Source organism: Lepidochelys kempii, chromosome 6, assembly GCF_965140285.1.
Source record: "Lepidochelys kempii isolate rLepKem1 chromosome 6, rLepKem1.hap1, whole genome shotgun sequence".
Lineage (NCBI taxonomy): Eukaryota > Metazoa > Chordata > Testudines > Cheloniidae > Lepidochelys > Lepidochelys kempii.
In genome coordinates, this window is record NC_136385.1 from 13,750,604 (window position 1) to 13,778,342 (window position 27,739).

General features: G+C 59.5%; 1 protein-coding gene across 12 annotated transcripts; it reads left to right on the plus strand.

The window, feature by feature from the left end:
- Positions 1-60: 60 nt before the first annotated feature.
- On the plus strand, positions 61-27,739 carry TNKS1BP1 (tankyrase 1 binding protein 1). Of its 12 annotated transcripts, none has more exons than XM_073346807.2 (16): positions 61-3,188; positions 5,959-6,150; positions 6,525-6,685; positions 8,110-8,327; positions 8,949-9,104; positions 10,022-10,172; positions 10,643-11,420; positions 12,592-12,664; positions 14,412-15,968; positions 17,103-18,793; positions 23,091-23,394; positions 24,080-24,227; positions 24,658-24,794; positions 25,796-25,962; positions 26,163-26,269; positions 27,268-27,356. In XM_073346807.2, the coding sequence occupies exons 6-15, from the start codon at positions 10,070-10,072 to the stop codon at positions 26,254-26,256; spliced, it is 5,052 nt and encodes a 1,683-aa protein (XP_073202908.1). In that variant the 5' UTR covers positions 61-3,188; positions 5,959-6,150; positions 6,525-6,685; positions 8,110-8,327; positions 8,949-9,104; positions 10,022-10,069; the 3' UTR covers positions 26,257-26,269; positions 27,268-27,356. The 12 variants fall into 12 exon arrangements, with proteins under 12 accessions (XP_073202908.1, XP_073202903.1, XP_073202914.1 ...); XM_073346802.2 differs by having other exon boundaries at positions 8,949-9,008; XM_073346813.2 differs by having other exon boundaries at positions 8,949-9,008; positions 26,196-26,269.

Below are 27,739 nucleotides of genomic sequence, written 5' to 3' on the forward strand. Positions count from 1 at the left end.
GGACAGATGGACGGATCTCCCAGTGCCAACAGAGCTTCCCCTCTAGAGCAGGCAAAGCCCCCTCTTGCCAGAGGGGGAAAGAGGCCACTCTGCAGCTGCGGTCTCCCCTCCCGACGGCCGCATTTCCCGTACATCGCAGCAGGAGCGGCTCTGCCTGCAGCATGGGGCTGAATATGGGCCAGAGCCTTATCTCACTGTGTTCCAGTAAGCTGTGGCCCTGATTGTATTAAAGGCCATCTGGCGCCTTGGGGAGCCACCTAATGAAGGAGGCAGTCGATAGCAGTGAGGTTTAGCCAAGTGTTAGGGGCTCCCTTCCCTCCCCTCTCTGGCTGCTGGGGCCATCACCAGCCTCAGCAAAGCTGGGAGGGTTCCCAAGATGGCTTAATGTAGGGAACTCTAGGACAGCAGGGGCTGCTGTGACCCAGGCTGGGGAAGCCCTTCCCTCCTTGACATACCCAGTACCTCCCAGCTGCGTGTTGCTGAGGGATGCAGTGTCTTGGAGCTGTGGGCAATTGGTTGGCATCCAAAACTTCCCATCCACCTGGTTCTGCTAGCGGCCGCCCTTAGGGCTGCATGGAGGGCTGAGAGCCTCATCGCTATCCCTTCTGGGCCTGGAGCTCTGACCAGCTCCGAGAGTGGGTGATGAGGAGTGTGAGGTGCTGACCAGCAGGTGGATGCAGCATCCATCTCCATTACAGCCATCACAAGCCTTTCTTCAGTGTGCCTTGCTGCCAGGACAACTAATCTGAGCTGGAGGAAGGATGCCTGATCTGATTAGAGCCTATTATCGGACCTCAGTGCCCCATTAAAGTGTCTTTGGCTCCACTTCCAATCACCTGTGTGTCAGAGGGCACACTCTGCCTCACTCTAATTGAATCAGCACTTCTGCCAGGCTGCAGCTCTCAGAGAGGGAAGAGAGCTGTGTGTGCTGTGGGAGGGAGAGGAATGTGCCCCAGAGGCAGTGGCTTTTATAACCAAGGCTGCAGCAGGTTAATTGTGCAGATGGAAGCTGGCTCCCATGGGAAATTCTCCAGGGTCCCATTTCCTTTGGCCTAATTTCTGTGGGTTATTTACCAGAACTCTGCAGCTGCCAGGAGTAAATGGGAAGGAAGGGCTGCAGGCAGCCATGGCAACTCCTCTCTTCAAGCACCATGTACTATGCTAGAACACGGGTCCAGTAATGTTGTGGAGTTTAAAACCAGCAGGGACGTCTGCCCACCTGGATGTTACAGCCACCCAACACCTGCACCCTAAACCCAACAACCAAAATCATACCACAGCCTTAACCTCTGTTCCCCGGCGGCTTCCCCTTTTCACCTCTCCCATCACAAGGCTATAGCAAGGAGTGGGTACAACAGCCTCTGCCCTTCCTGTGTTCATCCTGCAATCCTATCACAGCTGTAATTAGGGGGCTGTTTTTCCCTGGGTGCTGGGCAATGTAAGCAGCTGCCATGATGAGACTGGTTGGTCTTATGAGGGGTGGCTGCCTGGCAGGGGCAATGTGGTGCAGAGAGTCCAAGGGTTGGCTGTTCTTAAGAGTGAGATTTACAGGCCCAAAGAGATTTTCCAGGTGATGTGTTAGGTCATTGCTTAAGACGGGGGCTCTCATCTTTCGTCCTTGGTGCCACCCAGCAGTCCAGGATTTTAATGTAACCAGCACTTAATAGTTTGTTTTAAAGTGTACCCTGATTAATATTGCATATGAAACACTTAAATGTCCTAATTCATACTAAAGTCTAGGGCACTTCAGAAGTCTCTATGCAATGTAAAGCAGTGGATTTTAATAATTATTAGCTGGTTGAAATAAAACCCTAGATGGTTGGAGAGCCTGGAGGACATGAATTTGGCCAGTGTGGTTTAAATTTTGAACTGTTATTTTGCAGAACCTGCAAACTTTCAATCAAGTCCTGCTTGTTTTTTGGCAAACCCATAATTTCTTGATCATCAGGTAGCTCCCTCCCCCCCCCCCCCCCCCAGCCTCTCCTACAGATCAAGCCTGTAGTCTCCATGGTCACCACAGTACAGAAGCTTAGAAAGAGGCTTTCCAAGCCCTGGATGTATTGTCTCTTGCTGGGCCCAAGTAAAAATATTTTAAATCTTTGTCTATTTTCTCAAAATGAGAGAAGCTTAGGAATGTGAGAGTGAAACAGCATGCTAAAGAGTGAGTCTCACACTCAGTGAGCGACACTTGATGTGTCTGAATGGGGGTGAAACAAGTTGAGGGTTTTAAGTCTAGCACAATGCGGACAAATGTCCTCTCCCTGAGCTATTGCCCCGACCTGTCCTCCTTGCTGGTGGTTTCCCAAGAGATGCTAATTAACGAACAGGCTTTCACAAACTGAGCAAGGTGGGCATGAGTGTATCCGGAGAGGGGACTCTGGCCTCTGGCCTTGCCCCTCCAGCATTAAAGTTCATGTCACTCTTACACCAAGGAGCTCACAGTGCCACCCTCAGCCACTTGGCCCCAGGTTTCTGTCAGGAGGGCACCCCCCCAACCCTCCCATTTGACAGAGGAGCAGGCTTTAGGGGAGCAAGGGGACAAGGATGGGTGAATAGTTAAGATGTCTCTGGAGCTGGGCATCAAGGATTGCAGTGATTCTATTTATTAGGGGGCACTGGCTCTCTGGGTGCAGGACATCTGGTACCAACCTGTGGGGGCTAGTAGCCAGCCCTCTGCAGCTGGCAGGCATGGAGTTGCCTGTTGTGATCACCCTAGATAAAAGCTAGGGTGAACACACACACACTCCACACACATGAGCTGGGGAAGAGATCCCTCCCGCACTTAGGGATTAGTGCCGGTGGGGTCTTGGCTCTCCAGCTGACAGAGGCCCCAGGGACATTGCAGGCTGTGGTGGTAGGGATGAAGGGGTCATGCCCTAATGATAACTAGGAGTGGAGAGACAGGTACTCCAGTAACAGCTGGGGAGGACGCAGCCCACCTGTGGGACAGGAGAGGGGCCCCTCTAGCTCCACCCTCTATGGCTAACCCTGCCTGTTGGATGATGGCTTCAGCAAGATCACACGTGAGAGTACACAGGGTGTGGTTATTTGCATAGCTCATGAATATGCAACAGAGGGCGGAGCCGCCCTGCGCTTGTTTTGCTTCTCATGAATATGCCGCAGAGGGGTCGGGGCGGTGCTGACTCCGAGCGCGGCGCGGAGGCCGGTGAGGAGCTGCTGGGATCCGGGTAGGTAGGGGACGTCGGTGTCTGTGTTGAGAGTTTCTGGAAGGAGGAGTGTGTGGTGTGACTGGGGGTCCCCAGAATGGGGTGTGCGTGGGGTTGAGGGTGAGAACAGGAGTGGGGTGTGTATGGGTGATTGGGGTCCCAGGTTGAGGGGTGGGTGTTTGTTGGCTGCAGGTGGTGGGAAAGGGGGTATGGGGTTTTGAGGCTTTGGAAGGGACGAGGCATGCGTAGGAGCAGGAAAGTCAACAAACTTTCCCGAGTATAACAACTTGGGCGGTGGGGGGCATGGCAGCAGGGAGGGGGTGATGGAGGGGAAGGGCAGGCTATGAATGCCAGGGTGGCCAGATACAGTGTGTCACTCAGCTCCATGTGTCACTGAGGGTCTCAGTACAGTGTCCCAGGGTGCCTATCGCTAGCATCACTGGTCCTCAGCCAGGGCCAGCTCTAGGATTTTTGCTGCCCCAAGCAAAAAATTTTTTGGCCGCCCCTGCTTTTTTTTTTATGCCTCCCTCCCCGTCCCAGGCTCTGCCCCAACTCTGCCCCTTCCCAACCCTTTCCCCAAATCCCCGGCCCTGCCTCCTCCTCTGAGCGTGCCACATTTCCACCCCCCGCCATTGCCTCCTGCAGCTCCCCCCCGCCCTAGCTCACCTCCACTCCGCCCGCCTGCTCCCCTGAACACGCCACCGCTTTGCTTCTCCCCCCTCCCTCTCAGGCGAGGGAGAGGCGGCACGTTCAGGGGAACAGGCGGAGTGGAGGTGAGCGAGGGTGGGGGGGAAATGTGGAAGAGCAGGAAGTAACGGGGGGGGGGGGGTAGAGGACCCTCTCCCTGCCCCAGCTCACCTCCGCTCCACCATCGCCGCCTCCCCCGAGTACGCCGCCACTCGGCTTCTCCACCCTCTCTCCCAGGCTTGCTGCGCCAAACAGCTGTTTCGCGTGCGGCAAGCCTGGGAGGGACGGGGAGAAGCGGAGCGGCGGCGGCGCGCTCAGGGGAGCAGGCAGAGGTGGAGGTGGAGTGGAGGCGAGCTGGGGCGGTGGGGGCACGTTCCTGGGGCGGCGTGGCCGGCGCCAGAAAGCCACCCCTAGAAATGTGCCACCCCAAGCACCTGCTTGTTTTGCTGGTGCCTAGAGCTGGCCCTGGCCTCAGCCACACCCTGGGGCTGTTCCCAGCTCCCACTCCTTGACCTCTGGCCTCAGCCTGCCCTGGAGGATTCAACCTGTATCTCCTCCACAGCTCCTCCCGTCGGTTGGCCAAGCCCTCTGGGCCCTTGCCAGAGCCAGGCCCTGGACTAGCTCATAGAGTTGCCTGCAAAGGGTTGTGTGTCTGTGTCTCTGGGAGGACCCGGTCTGGTCAGACAGGGCTCACAGTGCCACCCTCAGCCACTTGGCCCCAGGTTTCTGTCAGGAGGGCACCCCCCAACCCTCCCATTTGAAGTCCAACCTGTGCCCTCATCAGCAACCCACTCTTTCCTGACCACCCCTCCCTGCATCCACCTCCTGCCTGCCTACAGCTGGACACGCCCTGCTGCCTCCACCCCTGCCTGGCCGTGTTTGTCCAGCATCTTGATCCCAGCCTCCCCACCCCAGCTGCTGAACACCTTCTACTCACCAGCACTCTCCATCTGCACGGCTCCCTGCCACCCTTCCTCTCCCTCCCGCAGCAGCCTGGGCTGGTTTCCCTCTGGCTACAACAGCTCACAGCCACTCTCCGTAAAGTAGCTAATAGGCTTCTCCTTCCTGCTGGAGGGGGAAGGTGAAGGCTCAGTTTTGCCTTTCACCCTCCTGGATCCGAGTGCCTGGTCAGCTGGGCTGGCCCCTAGCTCTGCAGGTGCCAGAGTCCCTGAGAGCAAGGGCTTGGTCCTGTCCATTGCACTGTGCTGATCCCTGGAGCCACTCAGGGCTTGGCCCTCTTGCTCTTTTCACTTTGCCTCCCCAGGCGTGGGCCTGGTCTGCACCACAGTTAGGTCAACCTAACTCTGTCAGTGTCTACACTACAGTGGGGCTCCTGCCGATATAAGTTCCCCACTACACTGACTTAATAACTCCACCTGTGGTGGAGGAGGAGTGCTTAGGGTGATGCAGTGTCTGTATAGATGCTGCGTTACTTAGGTTGGCTGTCAGCCCCAGATGTCAGCTGACAGCTGGAGTCTCCCTCCCCCCTCTTCCCAGTGCTGACAGCCTGAGCTGTCAGTCGGGCATAGGGCACACAGCTGGAACTGCCCCCTGACCTGGGGCCCAAGTCTGAGCCAGGGGGCTCAATTTCACAGCAGGGTGCCAACCAGCAGTGAAACTGACATTTTTGTCAGTTTCACAGCTGCTATTATTTCACATTTTGTGAGCCCTGTGTGGCTGTCATTGCCCCACAATGACTCACTTCAGTTGGTGCAAGCGCTCCTGGTGAGAATGTGCACCACTGGCAGAAGGAGAGCAGTATGGACACCAACAGCTGATTTAATTGCTGTGGTGGCTGTAGGTCAACCTAACTGAAGTTGACCTAATTTTGTAGTGCAGACAAACCCTTGGTCTCCTGTGCATCACTGTTAGCTGTGACCATGACTAGCTGCATGTAGCTTTGGACTCCTTCCTGCTCATTCCCTCTGCCTGTCCTAAGATAGTTCCTGGCCTGGTTTGAACGTTTCCAATATGAACATGGAGGTGTCCCATGGGAAGACCCACGTCAGAGGCCTGGCACCCTTGGGTATTCCCTCCCCTGCTTCAGCTTACCCTCTGCCAGTAACCTTGGCCTCCTTCTGTCTGAACTGTCCTCTGTCCCCAGGCCTGGTCTCCACTTAAAATCTACACTAGAAACTTGCATCAGCACCGCTGTAGTGCTTGCAGTGAAGATGCTCTAAGCTGACGGGAGAGAGGTCAATAGCTACGCTGGCAAGAGAAGATTTCCCGCCAACACAGTGCTCCCTAAACTGAGGGTTAGATTTTCCACACCCCTGAATGACATAGTTATAACGAAGTAAGTGTGTAGTGTATGTAGATCTAGCTTTAGCTAGATACTTTTTCTGCACTCCAAGGTCTGAATAATCCATGTGTAGTTGCGGCTAGGTGGATAGATGAATGCTTCTATCACCCTAGCTACTGTCACTCAGGGAGGTGGTGTTGATACATGGATGGAAAACCTCCGTCCGCCGCTGTAGCGTGTGTCTACACTACAGCATTACAGCAGCATCGCTACAGCACCTTAGCTGGGCTGCTGGAATGCCCATAGTGTAGACATGGCCGAAGTCTCCTTTGCTTGCTACTCTGCCCGTGGACTCTATCTTTATTGAGGCTCGTCCCGCAGGGATCTCCTCTCACCTTGATGATTTGTTTCCCTTCTCCATGTCCCAGTGTGGCCAGAAGCTGCAATCCACCTTCTTGCACCTATGCAGAACCCAAACCACGACTCCCGTGTCCTTGGACATCTTCTTTGGGTCCATGATTGGCTGTAGACACGGTCTACGTGGTTGGTCCTGTTCTCAACCCCTTCTGTGGAGCAACCTGGTCTTTTAGTAAGTATTTGATGACTGGCTCTTCAGTCTAGCAGACAAAGGTCTAATGAGCCAAGGCTGAAGCTAGAGAAATTCAGACTGGAAATAAGGTAGACATTTTTAACAGTAAGGGGAATTAACCACTGGACCAACTTACTAAGGCTTGTGATGGATTCTCTAGTACTGGCAAGATTTCAAACAAGAGGGGATGTTTTCCTAAAAGCTCTGCTCTAGTTGGTCAGGGAAGTCCTATGGCCCGTGTTACATACAGATGATCACTGTAGACCCTTCTAAGTTCTATGACTCTATCCCATGAACCCTATAGCCGGCTCTTGTATCCCTACTTGACCTCCTCCATGAGCCTTCTCCTGTGGTGGCCCCTGAGACTTGCCTTCCTCCCAGGACTCATCTGTAAGCAGCTTAATTCTCCCTGGGGCCTGAACCACTTTTAAATCCTCTTCCACTTGATTCCTTGCCTGTGGACCACCCGTGCTGTAATTGAATCGCTGTGTAAATGGTTCAGTTATCTGCAGAGCCCACAGGGGCCTGGCCTGAGCTGTGTGGTTGTCTGCAATGGTGTTGGGGGTATGTCACTTTTGGGGTGCAGGAGGATTCCCCAGGAGTGGGGGAGGCAGGCTGGGGGCGCAGATCACTAGAGGAGTGTCCCTCCGTGACCATCCTTGCCTCCCCCAGCACCTGCCCACTGAACCACTCGCCCCGCAGCAGGCAGGAGAGCCACAGATATTCAGATCCTGCCTCTGTGCAGTCTGGCTTGCCCAGGGATTGGCACAAGCTGGGATCTGTTATCCACTGAAGGGAGAGCACTGTGCAGGGTCTCAGAGCAGAGCTCAGGAGGTAAGGGAGGGGCGCTGACTGCTGGCAAATGGTGATAGCGCTAGGAATCCTCACTCAGCTGGAAGGTCTGGTGATGCCAGGGCCTGGTGCGGGAGGAAGGCAAGGGGCATGGGCAGGAGGCTGCAGCAGTGTTGGGAAGAAGCAGGAGAGGGTCAGGGGGCACAAGAGGAGTGGGCATGAGGAAGAGGGAGGAGTGGGAAGGGGGTATTGATATGGGGGGAGGCAGGGTGTGGAGAAGGGGGCTATGTGTGGATGGGACATGGGGGGTATTAGCATGGGGAGGCAGAGTGTGGGGGAGGCAGTGGGGAAATGTGTGTGGGGGGGGTACTGGCACAGTGGAGGGAAGGCAGGGTGTGGGGAGCGGGTGTGGTGTGGATGGGATATAAGGGGTATTGGCCCAGGGGGAGGTAGGATGTGGGGAGTATTGGCATAGGGAGGAGGCAGAGTGTGGATGCTATGTGGAGTGGGTTGGCACAGTAGGAGAAGGCAGGGTTTCGGGAGGGGGCATGGTGTGATTGGGGGGGGTATTGGCAGGGGGGAAAGCAACTTCCGCATGCCTAGTCTTCCCTGATGCTTGTTCTGCCCCGCAGCCCCCGTCAATTCCCTCCTGCCCCGCCCTCCCAGCACCCCGCGATTCGTGCGCCGCCCTGTCTCTTAGAAGCCCGTGTGGGGTTGGCACGGGACCGCCACCCCTTCCTCTCCCTGCTCCGGCTCTGGCTCGCTGCGCAGATTCAGGCAGGAGCCGGCCGCCGCGGCGCAGCTGGGCCGCCTCGGATCCCAGCGCCGCGCCAGGAGGCTGGGAAATTGGGTGAGCGGGAATTGGGGAGAGAAACCCGATGGCTTCCAGATGTGCCCGCCCCGCCCGGCTTGGCTGGGGCAGCTGTGACGCCAGCTCCCCGGGGCGGGGCGGGGCGGAGATCGGTTCCCACTGCGCCGGGATGGGGAGACTGTGACTGGGGGTGGGGGGCGGGTTAGGAGACGGAATGGGGGAAGCGGGTGGGGCTGGAGAAGAGGGGGGATAGGGCAGCAGGAGTGGTGGAGGGGAGGGGGAAGGGAGGCAGAAGAAAAGGGGAGTGGAGCGGAGCAGGAGTGGGCGGGGTAAGGGAGGCGGGGCTGGGGGGAGTGGGACGGGTTAGGGGTGGGGCTGGGGGAGAGAAGAGGGGGAGTGAGGCAAGAGGAGTGGTGAAGGGGAGGGGCTGGGGGGAGAGGAGATGCGGAATGAGTCAGGAGGAGGGGTGAAGGGGAGGGGCTGGGGGAAGGGAGGCGGGGCTGGGGAGGGTGAGGAGAGGGGGAGTGGGGCAGGAGGAGGGGTGAAGGGGAGGGGCTGGGGGAGTGGGGCGGGGGAGGGAGGCGGGGCTGGGGCTGGGGCTGGAAGGGGAGGGCTCGGAGTCAGGCCCTCGGAGCTAGCTGGTTTTTCTCGTCCCTGCAGCCTGAGTCACGGGAGCTTGTGCACCCCAGCCCGGCCTACGATGAGGCAGCTGCCGGGAAGGTGAGCCAGGCTCCCAGCGGCCGGCCCAGGAGAGTCCAGCTGGTGCTGAACCACGCTTGACCCAGAGGGGTGTGGGCACCGTGCGTTGGGGGCCAGGTTGGCACCGGGAGTTGGCACTGTGTGGGTGGGGAGTCAGCGCTGTGAATGGGACAGGGCTTGGGGCGTTTGTGGGGGAGTGAGGCCTTGGACCTGTGTGCAGAGGGCTGGGTGGGGCTGGGGGACTGGCACTATGTACAGGGGCTTGGCATGTGTGGGGAGGGCTGGGGGTGTGGGCCGGGGGTCTGGCACTGTGGAGGGTGTTGGCTCCATATGTGGTGGTAGGGGTGGGGAGTTGGTGCTGTGTATGGGGGTGCTGAGGGGAGGCAAGGGTCTGGCACTGTAGGGACATGAGAGTTTGGAACTGCGTAGGGAGGAGCAGGGGGTTGGCACTGTGTGGGGGGGTAGGGGTGAGAAGTTGGTGATGTGCATAGGGGGCTGAGGGGAGGCAGGGGTCTGTCACTGGGGGGGGTGGGAGTTGGCACTGAATAAGGCGGGGTGGGTGTTTGGCACCATGTGTGGGGGTGGGGTGGGGAGTTGATACTGTGCATGGGGGCACTGAGGGGAGGCAAGGGTCTGGCACTGTGGGAGGAGTGCTGGGGTCGGCACTATGTGTGGGGTGGGCAGGGTGGAAGTTGGGGTAGGGGACTTTGTTTGGCAGCTGTACATGGGGTGCAGAGCAATGGAGGTCGAGGTGCGGCTGGGGCTGTGCAGTGAGTGTGGGGCCTGTGGTGGTACAATGTCCTGCGTGGCTAGGGGGCATCCTCGGGAGGTGACAGCATGATGTGACCAGAGGGAGGCGGGGGCTGATGGGAGCCATGTGGGGCTTTCACAGGAGCAGCAAGGAGGGGGCTGCAGCTGGAGCTGAGGGGCATGCTGGAAAATCAGGCCATGGCTGGGAGCTGGGGTGGGGGTGGGGAGGACCAAATCTGACTGCTCCTTTCTAAGACAGCCCTGATCTACCATCTCTCACCTAGGGGCTGACGCGTGCACTGAGTTCATTGAGCCTCAGCCCAGGTGCCACCATGGCCTCCCAGACACACCCCCTGCGCCCCCCACCTCCCTGCCCTACCTCCAATGGCAGCATGGGGGCCAGAGGTGGGCAGCCGGCAGGCAGCCCCGAGACAGGTACGTGCTAGTGGGTAAGGGAAGAGTAGAGGGGGACTGGGATGGAGAATAACAGAGCTGGGGAGCAGCTCGCTTGAGTGATGGGCACAGGGGAATGAGGAGCATCACAGAGTTCAGAAAATGCCTGGGTGTGTGGAGTGGGACACAGAACCTTTCCCCTCTGGGGCCATCCGCTCTGATCCTGCCCCAGGCTGACTCTGGGGGTGGGAGGTGGGACACAGGGCCATGCTTTTCAGGGGTCCATCTGTGAGACAAATTTGAGTTCTCAGAATGGTGCAACCATCACAACCCCCCAGCACTGAGCATCTGTCAGCGCAGACCCTGGAGAGCCATGTCCACCCCGGAATGGCTAGTCTGCAGGGGTGGGGTTGCTTGGGCTGTCTGGGTTGCCCCTGCTGGGGGGCTGGCCAGGGCAGTGACTGCTCTGTGGCTGGGCTCTGAGAGAAGCTCTTTCTCTCCCCCTGCCCCAGGTGACACTTGCCTGAAGCCGTCAGTTGGGCCCAAACCCCGCATGCTGCCCAAACCGGCTGTACCTGCCAAGCCCTGCACCCCGGCACTGTCCCCTGGGTCGCGGCCTCCCCGCCTCGAGTTCCCCTCTGCCGAGAAGATCAACCTGCTGGCGGGTCCCAAGCCATACGGTGGCAGCAGCACAGCCCTTAAACGCCTGTCCTTTGGCCTCAAGAGCCCCCCAGGGGAGACCTCCAATGGGAAGGGGGCACCGCCACCTGCAGTGGGAGCCCCACTCTGTACCACGGAAGAGAGATCGCTTGCTCCTGTGACGCTCCCTGATCAGGGGCCCCTAGGAGTCCTCAAGGGCACTGCCCCGTTCAAAGTGAAGCCGGTGCCAGTGGCGGCCAAGCGGGAGCGCTTCCCCGGCACCACAGTGGAAGAGATCTTGGCCAAGATGGAGCACCCCTGCAAAGAGGGGTCGGGCAGTCCTGACCCGGCCTGGGGCCCGCGCTCAATCTTCAGCCCTGATGGCAGCTCCCGCTTCGGGCCCAAAGGCTATGCCGCCTTTCGGAGACAGCCTAGTGCTGAGGGAGGGGAAGGTGACGCCATTGCCCCCCGCTTTGAGGCCTCCTGGGTATCTGGGCCCCCCGAAGCACAGGAGAGCAGAGCGTCCTGTGGGGACAAGCCGGTCGCTGGCAGGATGAAGAGGGAAGGAAGCCCGAGTCCCATTGGAGAACTTCCACCAGAGCCCTCAGATGGAGAAGCAGAGAGACACCCTGGCTCAGCCTCCAGGGAAAGGTGAGGGGCTGATGTGCAGAGGTGGGGCATGCAGGACATTGTGGGTAAAGGCCTTGTCTGTTCTGTGCTGGAAAGGGTGTGTGTGGAGGAGGAGTGGGCAAGGTGTGCTGCACTACATTATGGGTAAGAATCTGGCAAAGGCGCTAGGATCTGGTGCCAGATCTTCCCCCCAGGGAAGCGGAGAGGAAGCCAGAAAGGGGATTGTTACATGGTGCTTCCTGGATGTAGAGGAGAATCCTAGAGGCATCCAAACAGCTCTTTGACACCTGTATAAAATCAACTCGGTAGTTAGATGAGTGCAGCTCTGCATATGGACAAGACCTTAACACTTAATACAGAGTTAGCCTGTGGAACTCCTTGCCACAGGATGTGGCTGAGGTCACAAATTTGGCATGATTCCCAAAGGGAGTGGATATTAGATAATTGTAACATGTCCACAAGGCCTTGGTTTATTTTGAGTTGGTTAGGAATGCGGTTAAGCTAAACCAAAATAAGCTGTTCAGTAAGGGTCCACATGTCAGGACTGTGTGCTTGGTTTAATTAAACCAAGGTGAGTTGACAGTAGATGAGGCCTGGGAGATGTTCCCATTCCCTGAAAGCTGGCAGTCTGAGACACACAACATGGAGGTACGTGGCGAGAGTGCCAGGTAGGAAGGAACCCTGGAGAAATGTTTGGAAGAGGAGAGTGGACCTGGAGCATGATCCTGGTGCAGGGGACACTGGGTGGCTGGTGTGGGAGAGGATGGGAGAAGATCAGCTGTGGGCAGGTGGTGAGGTTCTCACTGGCTTTGGATGTGAGGGTGAAGGGCTCTTAGTAGAGAGGAGAAGGGGCCATCAATGGAGGTGGGAGTTGAATGGGATGCAACTGTGGAGTTAGAGAGGACAGGGTGGATCCTGGTGAAGATAATAGTATCAAGCTCTTCTGGAGAGCTTTAAATCCATAGATCTCAAAGCACTTTCCCAAGGAGGTCAATATCATTATCCCCATTTTACACATGGGAAAACTGAGGCACAGGGAAGGGATATCCAAGGCACTCAGCAGCAGAGCTGCAAATAGACCTCCGGAGTCCAGTGCCCTACCCGCTAAGCCATGCTGCCTCCATCCTGCTGACTAAAATATTCCTTGTTCTGGAGACTAACCCCCCATTTCTCCATGTTTTCTCTCTCTCAGTGGCTCCTCCCCAGCCAGCGCCAGCTGCAACGGGGACCAGTCCGGACGCAGAAAGCCGCCGTCCCCCCCTGGTGTGAGTTCTCGGCTCGCCCCCTCCAGCGTGGCAGCTGCTCTGCTCAGTGCTCTCCTTCCGGGCTCTCCTGTCTCCTCCTGGGCTCCCTCTCTCTGGGGTGCGTGTCTCCTCTCCCTTCTCTGCCAGCCCTAGGGCACCAGCTCCTGCAGCTCTCCCGGGAGGTGAGGCCATAGGAACTCAAGTGTCCTCAAGTGTCCTGCATGGCACCATGGGTCCCCCACTTGTTGAGTCCTTGGCACATTGAACCTCCCCCATGCATGGGAAGGGAGTGATCAAGAACCCAGGTGTTCCATGGGTCTCTGGGCCTATTGAACCTCCCCCAGGCATGGAAAGGGAGTAATCAAGAACCCAGGCATCCTGCATGACACCATGGGTCCCTGAGCCTATTGAACCTCACCCAGGCATGGAAAGGGAGTGATCAAGAACCCAGGTGTACTGCATGGCACCATGGGTCCTCCACCCATAGGCTCCTAGGCCAATGCTGTTTTATCTCGCCCAGCCCTGGGGAGCGGGTTGGACACACGAGACCACGCCAGCCAATATAATCAGGATCTCCTGAGGGGGGTGCTTCCCCCCGTGGCAGCAGCCCTGGGTGGTTGGCCCAGGGGACTGGGAACCCAGCGCTCACTCTCAGTCTGTATGCCTGCACCCAGGAGGGAGCAGCCCTGACTCACCGTGTTGGGCTCGCTGACCTGGCAGGTATGCAGCAGGCGGGCGGTTCCCAGCCCCACTGGGCCCTTGGCCAAACCTCTAGGCAGGGAGGGTGGAGAGGGCCCGCCCCCCCCCCCAAGCCACTCCTCTCAGGATTCCTGGGAGATAGCCAGGAAGAGGTTAACCATTAACTCCCTTTTCCTGGTGGGGGCGGAGTGGGGAACTGACACTGGGGCCCCCTTCCCTTCTCCCTGGTGGGGGAGGGGGCATCTGACCCTCCTGCCCTGGGGCTGGGGGTCTCCAAAGCCCTGAATGCCACTCTGCAGCCATATGGCTTGATTCCTCCTGCTTCCTCCTTCCTCCTCCTCCTCCTCTCTGCCTTCATCTCCCTGCCATGGGGCTCCTCGCAGTGGGGAAGGGGCGGGCACCCTAGATCATGGGAAGCTGCAGCTGAGGCTAAGCTAGGGAGCTGGGCGTGGGACAGGAGCCAGGCTGGAGGGGTCGCCTGAGCCCAAAGGGTGGGACAGGGCTAGGCAGCAGCACCCCCAAAGGAGATTGGGATCCAGCTGGGCTGAGTCACATGGGAAACTTCTTTAATGCCTCCAGTGAGACACTTCACATGGGGAAGGGACACTCTAGTGGGGACCCGGGCAGTGGAAGTCAGGGGGCATCCAAGGGTGATTCCTGGGTGGTGGAGGTCAGAGGCTGTCTGAGGGATGGGGGGAAGCCTCAGGCGGTGTGGGTTGGGGGGAAAGCAATGTGTGTGGGGGGGTGTAGTCCTGGGGGTTGGGGGGCCATCCGGCAGGGGGAGCCCCAGATGCTGGGGGTCGGGGGGGTGAGGAAGCCCTGGGAGCTGGAGGTTGGGAGCTGTCTAGGGGATGGGGCACAGCCCTGGACACTGGTGGGGGGAAGCTCTTGGTGATGGGGGTCATGGGCCATCTGGCAGATGAGGGGGGAAGCTCCAGGCGCTGGGGAGCGGGATGCACCGGGGGATGGTGATGGAAGCTCTGGGCAGTGGTAGTTGGGAGCCGTCTTGGGGGGGAGCCCCATCAATCTGGGGGGGTGCATGGATAATGATCTCCCGTTCTTCTCACAGTTCGCCTTGGCCCGGACCTGTCCCATCCCTGTGGCTCCTGCTGAGCTCCCGTTCAGGGTGGCCCCTGGCAACTCTGCTGGCCTTGCCCTGGCCCCAGGGGCCCTCTACCTCCCTGCCGAGCATCCTGCCTCAGCTCTGGGGTCCCCTGCTGTGCCTGCCGAGCTCCCTGCCCTGGGCTCGCCCCCTGCCCACACTGAACTCCCCACCAGTGTTGGGCCCGGCTTCCCAGGCACCCCTGAGTCTCTGGCTAAGTTCCCCATAGGCCTAGTCCCGGCCCCTGATGCTCCAGCTGAGCTCTGCCACAGAATCTCCTGCTCCCTGGGGTCTCTGGAGGCTCCTGGTGAGGGGTCCCAACCCCCCTCTGGCCTCCCTGCAGGCATGGCACCAGGCACTCCAGATGCCCCCGCAGAGCTCCCCCGTAGCCCCCCTGCAGGGCGGGCCCTGGCCCCAGGCATCCCTGCTGAGCTGCCCCACAGAATCACTCACTCCCCAGGGGCCTTCAAAGCTCCTGTTCCATCCCCAGACACCCCCAATCTGTGTCCTAAGCTCCCCACCAGAGTCTCTTGGTCTCCGGGGTCCCCCGATGGACCCACTGAGTCCCCAGTGTCCCCATACAGCTCCCAATCTCCTGAGCGGGGCTCCCCTTCACTCTCCAGTGATGCGGAGCCATTCACAGGGCCTGCGCCAGCAGATGAGGACTTCCAGTGCCCACAGCTGGGGCTACAGCGCTCCTCAGATGGGGTGGTGCAGCTGCCAGACAAGGAGCTAGGAATGGGAGTGCTGCGGGGCTCCCTGGCTGCCCTGCCCAGGGGAGGGCCCCCCCACCCTGGGCCACCCCTGGAGGGTGAGTCCAACTGGAACCTGTCACAGTCATTTGAGTGGGCGTTCCCATCCCGGGCTGTGGAGTGGGAGCCCCCCAGGTCCCCCCTTAGAGAGGCAGATGACTCTGGCCTCTCTGAGCAGGGGGACTCGGAAGGGGAGGGCCTGGCCCCCAGCCCCAAAGGGTCTGAGGAAAGCAGCAGCTCTGAGGGGCAGAGGGCAAGGCAACTCAGCACTGCCCTGGATTGGCAGGACGCCGAGGCTGCAGGGAGTTCTGCCCGCCTGGATGGTGCCATGGGGGCCCCATGTGATCAGGGAGCGACTGAGGTGGGGGGCCTGGAGGCCACATGTCCTGGGGGCCCCGTCGCACAAACGGAGGCAGCCGTGGCCGAGCTGAAGGGCCCTGCAGTGGTGGATGAGGTGGCCACTATCTGGGAGGAGCAAGGCAGGCCACTGCTAGGCGCCCCCCTGCGGCTGACTGAGCCAGAGCCAGACCAGGAGCAAGCCGCCCCAGTCCTGTTGTCTGACACTCCCCGGCCAGTTGGTGCTGACCAATGCCAGGAGGACGACTTGGCGTCAGTGGGGAGCTGCCAGGAGGGCCTGAGGCCAGGCAGGGCGGGTTCTGAGCCACATCCCAATGCACACTGGCTGGATGAGCTGCTGGCATCACCCCCGCCCAGCGCAGATGAGACCAAGAGAAAGGGCACGCCCGAGCCCAGGGACCCTGCAGGGCCAGAGGTAAAGGAGGGGTGACCGTCTGCGGGAGGGAAGGGGGGATCTCTTGGCACCGGGGGGGTGGGATGCGGGGTGGGAGGAGGACTTCGTCTCCTCAGTGTGTGTCTCTCTCTCCCCAGGCCCAGCTGGAGGTGCTCTCCCCAGGGTGAGTGTGGGGGAGGGGTATCTCCCCACGGTGAGTGTGGGAGGTGTCTCACTGTGGGTAGAGCACCTCCTGCTGGATCTGGGGACTGTGGGGGGGCATCTCCCAAGGGTATGTGGGTGGGTGGGGTATCTCCCCAGGCCCAGCAGGGGGCACTCTCCCCAGGTAAATGTGGGGGAGGCGAAAGCCCCCTTCTCAGCCCATCCCTGCTGGGACGAGGGGTGGGTGTTCTACGCTGAGCAAGCTGGGCTCAGTTCTGCAGGGCTGGGCATTGGCCGCTGGCAGAGTGTGCAGAGCAGTCGGACAGGTTGGGCAGAGGCAGAGTGAAGCATGCTGGGGCGAGCTGGGACAGGGAGAGCCGTTGAAGGCAGCCATAGAGCTGGCCTCTCCTGGGCTATCCCTCTTGGGGTGCATGGGGTGGCCTGCCACAGCCATGGCCAGGGAGGCTGGCAGGATGTCTGTCCTGGGGCGACTCTTGGCTAACTTGGAGCTGCGGGATGAGGCTGGGCGTGCTCAGCAAGGGAGTGAATGGAGCACTCCCTGTCTGGCTTTGAGTACAGATGGTGCTTCTGGCAGCATCTGGGTGGGGGGACCCAGGAGACCTTGTTCCTGTGGCCGCTCCGCTGGGCTGGGTTGGGTGGGAGTTAAGATTGGCTGGGGCTGCCCAATGAGATCTTGCTCCTCCCAAGTGCTGTGGCAGAAGGGCTGTCCCTGAAAGCAAAGGGCATTGGGGCAGGATCAGAGGGGCTAGTGAACCGGAGACCTCAGGAAGGGTGAATGAATCTCCTGCCTGTCTTGCTGGGTGGAGGGTAACCCAGGACCCCAATGCTGCAGCTATGGGGGAAGTGCCCCCAAGAGACAGATTCCCCTGGAATCCTGCCTGCCTCTCATACAACCTGGCCAGTTTGGGAGGGAGAAGCTGATCCTCTCATATCCCCTTCCCCACAAACTCTTTCCTCTTTTAACCCTATTCTCCTTCCCCTCCCACCCCTCAGGATCTCCTTGGTTGGTCGCGGAAGGATCTGTGCAGCGAGTTTGGCATCAGAGGGGCCCACCGGGCCGGTGAGTTTGGCTGGGCTAGCGAGACTGGCATGGGGAAGACAGAATGGCCCGGCAGTTACAGAGCTGGTGAGACAGAGCAGGATGGGGAGTTTGGCACCGGCACACGGGACTGGAGTGGCGTGTACAAAGAGACAGAGCTGCTGGGTGATTCCAACGTGGGACACAGAAACTGGCCTGACGCCTACGGCATCGGGGACAGCTGCCGGCAGGAAGGGGAGTTCAGCCCCGGCAAGCCAGACTGGAGCAGCCAATACGACATTGGTGGTGCCGACAGCTCGGATGGGGAGTTCAGTACCAGAAAACTGGACTGGACCAGCACCTACGGCATTGGGGACAACACCCAGCAGGACAAGAGGTTCAGTACCAGCAAACCAGACTGGACTCCTGAGTACAGTGTGGGTGATACAGCCCGGCAGGATAGAGAGTTTGGTACCAGCAGGCCAAACTCTACCCATGAGCCTGGTGTCGGTGATATTGACCAACAGGATAGAGAGTTTGGTATTCGCAAGCCAGACTGGACCCGTGAGCACGGTGTCGGTGATACAGACCAGCAGGATAGAGGGTTTGGCACCAGCAAGCCAGACTGGACCCATGAGCACGGTCTCAGTGATACGGACCACCAGGATAAGGAGTTTGGTGCTGGGAAGCCAGACTGGACCCATGAGTGCAGTGTCAAGACCAGTGGGCAGGGTAGAGAGTGGACCCGTGAATATGAAGTTGGCAATACTGCCCAGGAGGACAAGCCAGATTGGACCCGCAAGTTCAGTGATGATGCCCAGCAGGACAGAGCGTTCAGCCCTGACAAGCCAGCTTGGCTTGGTGAATATGACATTCACCATATAGATCAGGAGAGTGCCTTTGGTTCTGGTGTTGGAGACCCCGACAGCTCAGCCCAAGAGCCTGGTGCCAGGAAGCCAGGGTGGAGTGGCACCAACTGGCAGGAGAGCAAGTTTCTCTTTGCTAGGAGGGATTGTGTCAGCGATTTCAGGATCGGAGGAGCTGAGCACGAAAGCCAGTATGGTGTCATTGGGACTGAGCGGGCAGGTGGCTTTGGCTTGAGTGCTTTGGATCCATCTGGTGCCATCAGGACCCTGGGCCCAGCAGAGCTTGGAGAGAGCCAGACTGACTGGGCTGGCCATACCAGGACTGTGGACCTGGATGAGCCCAGAGAGGCTGGTGTGGGACACTCTGACTGGGCCCAAGATCTAGGACTCCATGGCATAGGTCCCTCTGTTGGCCTGGGGGCAATCAGTCCTGAGGAGCCCAGCAGGGGATGGATGGACTGGACAAATGAACTGAGCGTGAGCAGCATGGATCCGTCTAGCAGTCTGGGGATGGAGGGCTTCGATACACCCAGAGAGCCTGGCGTGGGGCAGCCAGACGGGGCCAGCGACCTCGGTACGGGAGGCCCGGCCACAGCCCATGGCTTCGAGAGCGTGGGCCCAGCAGAGGCCAGTGCGAGACAGACTGACTGGAGCCATGAGTTCGGCTGTGGGGACGAGGGGTCCGCTGAGACCGGGGAGGCTGGAGCAGGGCAGATGGACTGGGCCAGCGAGGTCAGGATTGGACGTGGGAAACAAACCAATGCCACAGCCATGACTGGCTTGGAGCTGCATGGAGACAGGTGAGGGCTGCACTGAGTGCATGAAGGTTGGGCAGAAGTGTAGGGTGATCCATCCCAGCCTTCACTGCTCATCAGAGCAGGTGGTGCCCCACCTAGGCTGGGTTCTGGTCTCAAAAAGCAACTGTTTTCAGAGGGGAAGGGGGGAGATCTTGTCCCAATCCCAGTGTGGGGCTGTTCAGACAGAGTACTCCCATTGTGGAGATCAGCACTGCTGCGCTTGCCTAAATGGCAGATGCCTGCTGCTGAGCTCATTGCTCTCAAACATTCTGCAGCAGTGAGTTCCACTGCTTAACACCTCCTCTCCTTGGGGACGCCTCCCGTGGACTGCCACCCAGCATGGTCATGTGCCTCCTCGTGCTGTCTTGATCCGGGCAGCTGAGTTGCTTTCCACCCACCACCTGTGGACCTCCTCCTTCCTCTCCTGTAACCCTCCTTGCTTCGGCGCCTTGGCTTTGAGTCAAAGAGCTGCCATGACCACTTGAACATTCCCGTTTGCATCTTCGTCCCCTTTCTCACTGGCTCAGCTGGCCTTGGCTTTGAGCTGCCCGTGGCCCTGCCAGGAGTTCTGTTGTTCACCCACAGCCTGTTTAATTCAGACCGGGAGGCAGCTGCCCAGGCAGAAGGCGCTAGCCCATCCTTATGTCTCAGGGCAGTTTTATGCTTCAGCGTAGGCAGGATGTCCGCCCAGAGAACCACTCCTCTGCCTGCCCTGGGCTCCAGCGCCCAGACGTTTCCCTCCCATCTCTGTGTGCTGAAAGGAGGATGCCCACCTCTGTTCAGCCCCCTGAATCAAAGCCCAGCTTCCTTCCCTCTGAGCTCCCCCAGCCCAGTCTAGAAAACCCCTTTCTAGCTCGCCCTGAGAGTCGACCAGGGGTGGCCAGACGCAGGCCCCCTGGCCCAGGCGGGCAGGCTGTTCCTTACAACACACCTTAGATTGTGTCTGTTGAATTCCATCTGTCGCTGGGTTTCCTGGCCTCGGTGGGTGGCCTTGGCCATCCAGTAGCTTTGTCTCATTGGTGAATGTTGCTATCCATCTATTTTCTCCTCCTTTGTCCAGCGTGTAGTCTATGGTGCATCAGGCCCACGGGACTTTCTGCCACTAGCTTCGTTGTGCTAGGAGAACAGGCCGTCCATTCTTGCAGCGCTTCCTGTTTTCAAATCAGAGATAGCGCTTCCCCTCCTGCCTCGGCTCCCGTACTCTCAGTAGCCTCGAGTGCAGGGTCTTTTGTCTAAGCCATTAGAGCCACTGAGCAAACTCATTAGCCCAACTGGAAGTGCCTTCAATGGACCTTCTTCCGAGGTGCTCTGTGCTTTCTGAGAACTTGAGCCCCTTTCAGCTGTCTCAGATTGCTACCCCCCCCCCCCAAATCATTAACCACTGTGGAAATTGGAAGCCACTGTGGTTGGGGCAGTTCTCTGGCCTGTGTCATCTTCCGGATCCTAGTCACCTGAGCCTCATCAAATGACACATTCAGATTAGGAGGGAAGGCCACACTTTGAACAGATGGCCAAGGGAGGTAGTGGATTTTTCCATCCCTTGGTGTCTTCAGATGAAGCCTGGCTGCCCTCCTGGAAGACACATTGAACCAAACACAAATTACTGAGCTCATGATGGGGGTAACTGGCTGTGTTATGCAGAAGGTCGGGCTAGATGATCAATTGGTCTCTTCTGGCCTTAACACCTATGGAAGGGGAAAGTTCCAGAATTGTGGGGGAGGGTCCCTTGCCAAGAACCCTTCCCCCAACAGCTGTTGTGTGTACTTTGTGCTTTTCCCCACTGGGTGCTGTCTGAGGGCTGATCGCCAGCAGCAGCCTCTAGTCCCAGAGGAGAACACCAGCAGGTAGAGGGAGGAGAGCTTAGCCAAGGCGTTGGAGCAGAGTGGGGAGCTCTCACTGTATGGGAGCTGTGCTGCTTTGGAGACATCTCGTGTGCTGTGGTGCTCCCCTTAAAGCATCATCAGCACCCCCTTCCCTCCCGTGTAGTAGCTGTTCCCAACCGGCCTCCTTTAGTTCACTGGCTTAGTTCTTCAGATTCCTTCCCAGCTCTCAGGCAATGTGTCCCTTTCATGTTCCTCCACGGGGTCCGACAGCTTCACTTGGCCCATATGGAGTATCCCGGGGTTGGGATCCACATTCCCTGTATGCTGCACAGCTGCACAATGGCCAATTTAGCACCACGCAGGCGCTCAAGGGACCTGCTCAGGGACCTTCTGCAGTCTGGGGGAGAGGCAGCCCTACCCTGGCCCCAACCTAGTCCAGCCCCCAACCTGACCTGGACCTGTCATAGCCGGGGTGCCCCTCCCTGAACCCAACCCCGGCCCGGACCTGTGGAGAGGTGCCTATCCTGTGTCCCAGCCCTGGAGCTGCCATGGCGGGGGGAGATGCCTCTCTCCCCCAGCCCAGGTGCTGCTGCAGGGAGAGAGAGAGAGAGCTGGGGCAAGTCCTGTCTCCCCGCCATAGCCCTGGAGCACCCTCCTGCACCCCTAATCCCTCATCCCCACCCGGAGCCTACTCCTCCCCTGCCCCAGCCCCAAGCCGTTCATTCCCGGTCCCACCCCAGAGCCCACATCCCCAGCCGGAGTCCTCACACCCCTGTACCCCAACCCTCTGCCCCAGCCCTGAGCCTCCTCCCAAACTCTGAACCCCTCAGCCCCACCCCCACCACATGAATTTTGTTACGTGCACCAATATGATGGTGATGTGTCACATATCACCTCCATATCAGTGCAGATAACAAAATACATTCTGCACACGGATGGGAAAAATTAGAGGGAACACTGGTTGGGGTTTCCAGGTGGCGGTCCATGCTGGATGGAAATGTGCTGACGTCCCACAACAGCTAAGTACCCCCTTCACAGCCTGGGAGCCTATGGGCTTCTGGCACATGGCTTCCCCCTCTGGAGTCCCTGGAGCAGTCCTGGTTCCCCATTAGCTTCTGATACAGGGGATGCATCCACAGAAGGGGACCCTTCCCCCCGAACTCACAGCAGCGCTCTGGTCTGCATGCTCTGCAGGAAGGCTCTGGCACGTAAGAACTCAGGCTGCAGTTGGTGGTGGATGATGTAATTGGTTCTGGAGTAGCTGTCCAGTTGTCGGAGATCATGGGAACCAGCCAGCAGTCAGTTGTTGCATGGGGCTTGGAACTCAATGTCCTGGCTGCTGGCTAAGCTGGGTTTGCACCGCTTCCAGGGTTGTAGCGGGGCGCTGCCCAGGATCAGGGCCCTGCAGAGCTAACAGCCGAGCCATGGCATCTAGGCACCGCCAAGAGCAGTGTGTTTCTGCCCCCCACTTTTGGGGTAGCTGAGGCTGTAGATGTACCACGTGTGTCCTTCATCCTGTGTCTGTGCATCCGTCACTCTGCCGGCCCTCCTCTCAGGCTGCCCATCAGTGTGCTGTCCACGCGCTCTACTAACATGCTCCATTTGTCCTCCTTGGAACAGGGAGAGAACCTGGAGGAAGATCTTCCAAAACACAAAGAGAGCCACTACCCTCAAAGCCCCAGTTGAGCTTCCCAGCATTCGGGGCCAGATGCTGGGAGTATCCAGTGTTTAAAAACTGCCTCTGCCCAACCTCTGGAGTGGGCTGATCAGCCCCAGAATCTGCATCCGCTGACTGGCCTCTGATAGCCTGTCAGGTTCCCATTCTCTTCTTCCCAAGCCCCAGACCCTGCTGACTGAGAGTGGCAGCACTGGGCTTCTCCTCTCTGGCTGGCATGTTCCTTCCCTGATGCCAGGGATCTTCTGGGTGCTGGGGCCTGGCTCTGTTGTCCCACCTGTTGCTCTAGGCTGTGCACCCCTCCTGTGGCTCTCTGAAGGCCTCTGCCAGCTGCTCCCAGGCAGGACACCTTCCCGCCCTACCCAGTGAATTAGGTTAAAGGAATCAGAATGTGTCTGGGTTCTATCCCCAGCTCTGCTATTGAACCCCCGGGCAAGTCGCCTCCCTGTCCCTTGCCTCAGTTCCCTCATGGGGATAATGATTTTGATCTTCTTGGAGGGAGTGTTTGTGCCCTAGAGTTAGTGCTACATTGGGGTGAGTTGCGCTCATTTCCTGGGCAGGTGCCCAGGCCAAGCTGCGAGGAGCCCCATCTGTTGTATGCCCCATAAGGCCAGGTGAGGGGACTGTAGATGTGGGCTTCGCGCACAGCGAGGGGGGAGCAGAGGAAGCTGGGAGGGGAGTATGGGGGAGGGGAAGCAGAGGAGGCTGGGAGGGGAGTGGGGGAAGGGTCTGGAGCAGAGGACTGGGGCATGGGGGGCTCCATGGACCAGGGACAGCAGGGTCTCACTGTTCTCTCCCCCAGCAGTGGCCCCGGCAGCCCCCAGCTCTCTGGCCCGAGCCCCCTTCTGGAAGAGATGTTGGCCAAGGCAGTCGCCCAGCGCAAGAGCCCCAGAGAGGAGAGGGGGCTGCCTCCTAGCCCTGACGCTCCCCCCTCTCCCTTACCACAAGAGGAGGATGGCGGGCCCCGGCCCGAAGGGGATGGCGCACCCAGCCCGTCGGATGCCACGGACAGGGGCTGGCTGCCAATAGAAGCGAGGAAGCTGAGCCAGCCAGGGTGCTGTGGGAGCCAGCCCTCCCCGCCAGGCGAGGACTTCGCCTTCCTGGAGGTGACCCTGGGGGATTTCCCAGCAGCCTCTGCTCCCTCCTGGGCCTGGTGCTGGTTGTGGTTGGGTACATGGGCCTCCTTCCCCCACCACTCATGTCCACATTGGGAGCCGGGACTGTAGGGGGCAGGTGACCTCGAGCCCCCACTTTTCCCTGCCCGATGGGGACACCAGGCGGTGACTGGCATGGGGGCATCGTGGGCTGCCTTCAGAAGGGAACTCTCCCCATGCCCTCCCTGGTGACCCTCCAGCTGGGGGACCCCATGTCTGGGTTGAGAATCCCCCACTGCCATGCTGCGGGGGAGCCTGACTGGAAATGTCCAGGGCTGGATGACTAACCCTTCATTGGCTTTAGTGAGTCACATAGGCTCTTGATCATGTACCAGGGCCCCCGAGGGAGTACACCCATCCATACCCACTTCCTTGTGGGTTGCCTCTGGGATTGGGTCCCTCTGAGGGGTTGACTGGGATTGCCCCTGCTGGAGTCCCAAGGCAGATGGGGCAGCCTGGCACCCCCATGGGCTTTCCCCTTATGGCTCGGCATGGGTCCGCGGCTCTCCTGGATCAGTAGCCATAGCAGCTGCGGGGTTGGTGGGCAGCGTGGTGCTCCTGTGGGCTCTCCCCTCGCATCTGGGCACTGATCAGTATCTTCCCCCCCCCCCCCGGGGCATGTATGGGACATGTACAGGGCATGGAAGTTCTTGACAGCACCATCTACCGGAGCAGAGCCAACCTGGGCCGCAAGCGAGGTCACCGGGCGCCGGCCACGCGCACTGCGGGCACCCTGGCACTGTCTGAGGCGGAGGTGGCCGACTGGATGTTCCAGGACTCTACAGGTGGGACGTGGGGTGGGGCATGCTGTGGCTCGCTGGCCAGCCTAGTGTTGATCTGGCTTTCTGTTCAGTGGTGTGCCGTGATGTTGGCGTGGTGTTTGTCTTGCATGCTCTTGGCGTGCTGTTAGCGTGTGGTCCTGTGTCGGAGGGGTGTTGGCATGGCCGTGGTGGATGTTGCCATGTGGCATGATGGTTACGTGTGTTTCTGGGTGGCACATCATTGTGGGTGGGGGGTGTATTGGGGGTGTTATAGGGCATGGTGTTGGTGCCCCACTCCCGGGTGGAGCGTGTGTGTTGGCGTGTGAGCCCACATGGCACCGGCACCAATGCACATGTGCTGCCGTGGCAGTGGCATTGGCGTGTGTCCCCACGCAGTGGCGGTGCTGATGTGTGGCCCTGGGTGGCCTGACACTGACCCTGTGTCTCCCCTCAGAGCCCAGAGCGATGCGCTGGGTGTCCTCAGATGAGGAGGCGGCAGAGGAGCCCCGGAGCCGGTGGACACGGCCCTCGCTGGCGGCCAAGGGGTTGAAGGTGCCACTCTTCCCAGGCCTGAACCCCTCAGCTCTCAAGGTAGTGCCTGCCAGGGCTCCTGGGCCGGAGGAGGGGTGGGAATGATCCGGGGTGCCCACCAGGGATGCAGCCAGTGCCCATGGGATGTTGAGAGGGCTGAGTAGGAGAGGGAGTGGGAAGGGGGTGAGGAGGAGGGGTCTTGAGAGGAGAAGTGGGGCTGGGGGGTGAGGTGGGTTCTGGAGGAGGTCTTGGGTGGTGAGGAGCAGGATGGGAAGTGTGGGGGGAATAGGTTGGGCCAGCATGTCCCCTTGGCTCTTGGGGAGGAGGCAGGGGACTCTGTGCACTGTCCCTGCCCCAAGCGCCTACTCCATAGGTCCAATTGGCCAGAAACTGCGGCCAATGGGAGCTGCGCAGGCAGCACCGGCAGGCAGGGGCAGTGCATGGAGACCCCTGGCCCCCCTCCCAGGGGCTGCAGGGACGTACTGGCCACTTCTGGGAGTGGCGCAGGGGCAGGGCAGGCAGGGAGTCAGCCTTAGCCCTGCTGCTCTGCTTACCAGGAGCCGCCCGAGGTAAGTACAATCTGGCCGGAGCCCGTACCTCTCCCCACCTCCCGCACCCCAACTCCCTGCCCCAGCCCTGAGCCCCCTCCAGCACCCAAACTCCCTCCCAGAGCTTGCAGCCTGTCCCCCCTCCTGCACCCTAACCCCCTGCCCCAGGCTCAGACCGGAGCCCCCTCCCATACTCTGAACCCCTCCACCTCAGCCCAGTGAAAGTGAGTGAGTGTGGGGGAGAGCGAGCGAGGGAGGGAAGGGCGATGGAGTGAGCAGGGCGGGGTCTCGGAGAAGGGGCGGGGGCGGGGCCTCAGAGAAGGGGCAGGGCAGAGGGTAGGGCAAGAGTGTTTGGGTTTGTGTAATTAGACAGTTGGCAACCCTATTGGGGACGGTCAGGGGGACGTGCTGTTTGTGGGGTGGGGGTGGGGGGGTGATGTACAGACAGAGACAGGGCATCTGTGTGTCTGTCTGAGACACCTTCCCCGCCTTCCCCCCCCCCCCCACACACAGGCCAAGCTGCGGGGCCGGAACCGCTCTGCAGAAGAGGGGGCCCAGCTGGGGGAGGCCAAGCCAACCCCTCCCAAGGAGCCCCACGTCCAGCGCTCCAAGTCCTGCAAGATTCCCGGCTTGGGGGGAAAACCCCTGGTGCTGCCCCCCAAGCCAGAGAAATCCTCAGGGTGAGTGTGTGTGGGGGTGTCTCTGGTGGGAGGTTGGGTTTGTGGGTTTCAGCAAGTGTCTATGCACCTAGGGGTGTTAATGGGAGGCTGCAGGTATTGGGGGGGTGCATAGACCCTGGGGGGTTGGGGCTGTGTAGATGTGATGGTGTCGGGGGGCGTAGACCCTGGTGGGTGAGAAAGTTCTATCCTTTTCCTGTCAGCTCTGTCATGGCCGCTGCCTCCTCGCCCCCTAGGTCAGATGCCACCTCGCCCCACTGGCTGCAAGCGCTGAAGCTGAAAAAGAAGAAATCCTGACGGCCCCATTGAGGTGAGGGCCCCATGTGCCTGCACCGAAAGCTGCGTCGCACTTCCACTGTGGCAGTTTGCACACGACATGCTGCACACCCAGCAGAGCTCTGTGCAAAGTCACGTCCGGCTGGTGCGATGCACAATCCCTCTTGCAAATGGGTGTGACACCGCCAAGGGACACTTGGTCCAAACCCAGGGGTGTAACACGTGTACAAGTGGGCTGTCAGCCAGTGGAAATCGGGCAGCCGGAGCCCAGACTGGGCTCTGGTACCTCAGATCTCAGACACATGGGTGCAGGACGTGGTTTTTGGGGAAGGTCTTGGCCCCTGGCCCCCTGGGTGCTCCTATGGGAGATTTCCCGTCCCCGTCCCTGGGCAGAGCAGGTGGGGGCTGTGCTGACTCCAGGGAGGTCAGGCTGGTGGTATCCTTCACCCCTTGCTTCCTGAATTCCAGCAATGAGCCATGTGTGACTCAGGCCGGAGTGCAGCAAAATGGTGTGGCCAGCGGCTCTTAGGGTTCCTTGCACCACCTAGCGGACAGTGTGGTGCTTAGCACCTAGTCCTTCCTCTGGGGCATGGCTCTGAGCCTGTCTGGGGAGGGCAGGAACCAAGCCGGTTGAAAGGGGATATTCACACTGAACAGCAGGGGAACACTTCCTGACGGGGCAGATCCAGCTGGGAATCGTCCCCCCTGCCAGAAGGGCCGGGAGCCCCATCGTTCCCTGACAGGGGGATGGATCTGGCCAGGGAATTCCTCCCCCTCCCCAAATAGCCACGAATGGGTCTACCTAGGAAAACATCCTTCTGGTGCCGAAGGGCTGGGAGCCCTGTTTGGCACTATACAGTTGCCTTTATGCCACTCAAGCTTAGATCCTGCTGGAGAAACAGGCGTGGACTGCTTGGGCTAGGGAGAATCTTCCTTGACAGTGTGGAGCACATGACACAAGCTGTGGCTATCCAGGCTCCCTTCAGAGGGGCAGTGACACTGCAGGGAGCCAGTCTCTCCTCTCTCTTCCAGGCCTTTCTCTCCTGCTGCTGGGGCTGGGACAGCTGACTCTCCAAAGAGGCTCGTCGGGGTGGAAGAGGGGACGGCGCAGTGATGGGAGACTCCCCTCCGCCCACCGTGCACAGCTGGGACCCCTGGCAGGGCTGTTTGGGGGTGGAAGTGGGGGCAGAGGAGGCACATCTATGCACTTTGTATCACACTCGCTCTCTCCCCGAGCTGCCGGGTCCCTCTGTCCCCGTCCCTGCAAGCTGGCTGCTTCCTCCGCTCTGCCCTTTATACCATGTACCTGGTCTAAAGCCTCTATTATTTTGTAATTGGTGACAGGGCCCAGCCCTGACCCTTCCCCTCTATGTCGCGGGCAGGGGGAGTCCTGGGGCTAGGGAGTTGGCTCACTCTCTGCTGCTATCCTACACTTTCCCAGCCAAGAGCAACAGATTACTTTTTCTATGCCACTTGACGAAACAATAAACGATTTTGGGTAATG

What these genes read in the sequence shown, in the direction of transcription:
- TNKS1BP1 (XM_073346807.2), top strand. Translation starts at nt 10,070, where the DNA reads ATGGCCTCCCAGACACACCCCCTGCGCCCCCCACCTCCCTGCCCTACC. An exon ending in TTGGAGCTGCATGGAGACAG is followed by an intron (nt 18,794 to 23,090) that starts GTGAGGGCTGCA and finishes TCTCTCCCCCAG; the next exon opens with CAGTGGCCCCGGCAGCCCCC. An exon ending in GATGTTCCAGGACTCTACAG is followed by an intron (nt 24,228 to 24,657) that starts GTGGGACGTGGG and finishes GTCTCCCCTCAG; the next exon opens with AGCCCAGAGCGATGCGCTGG.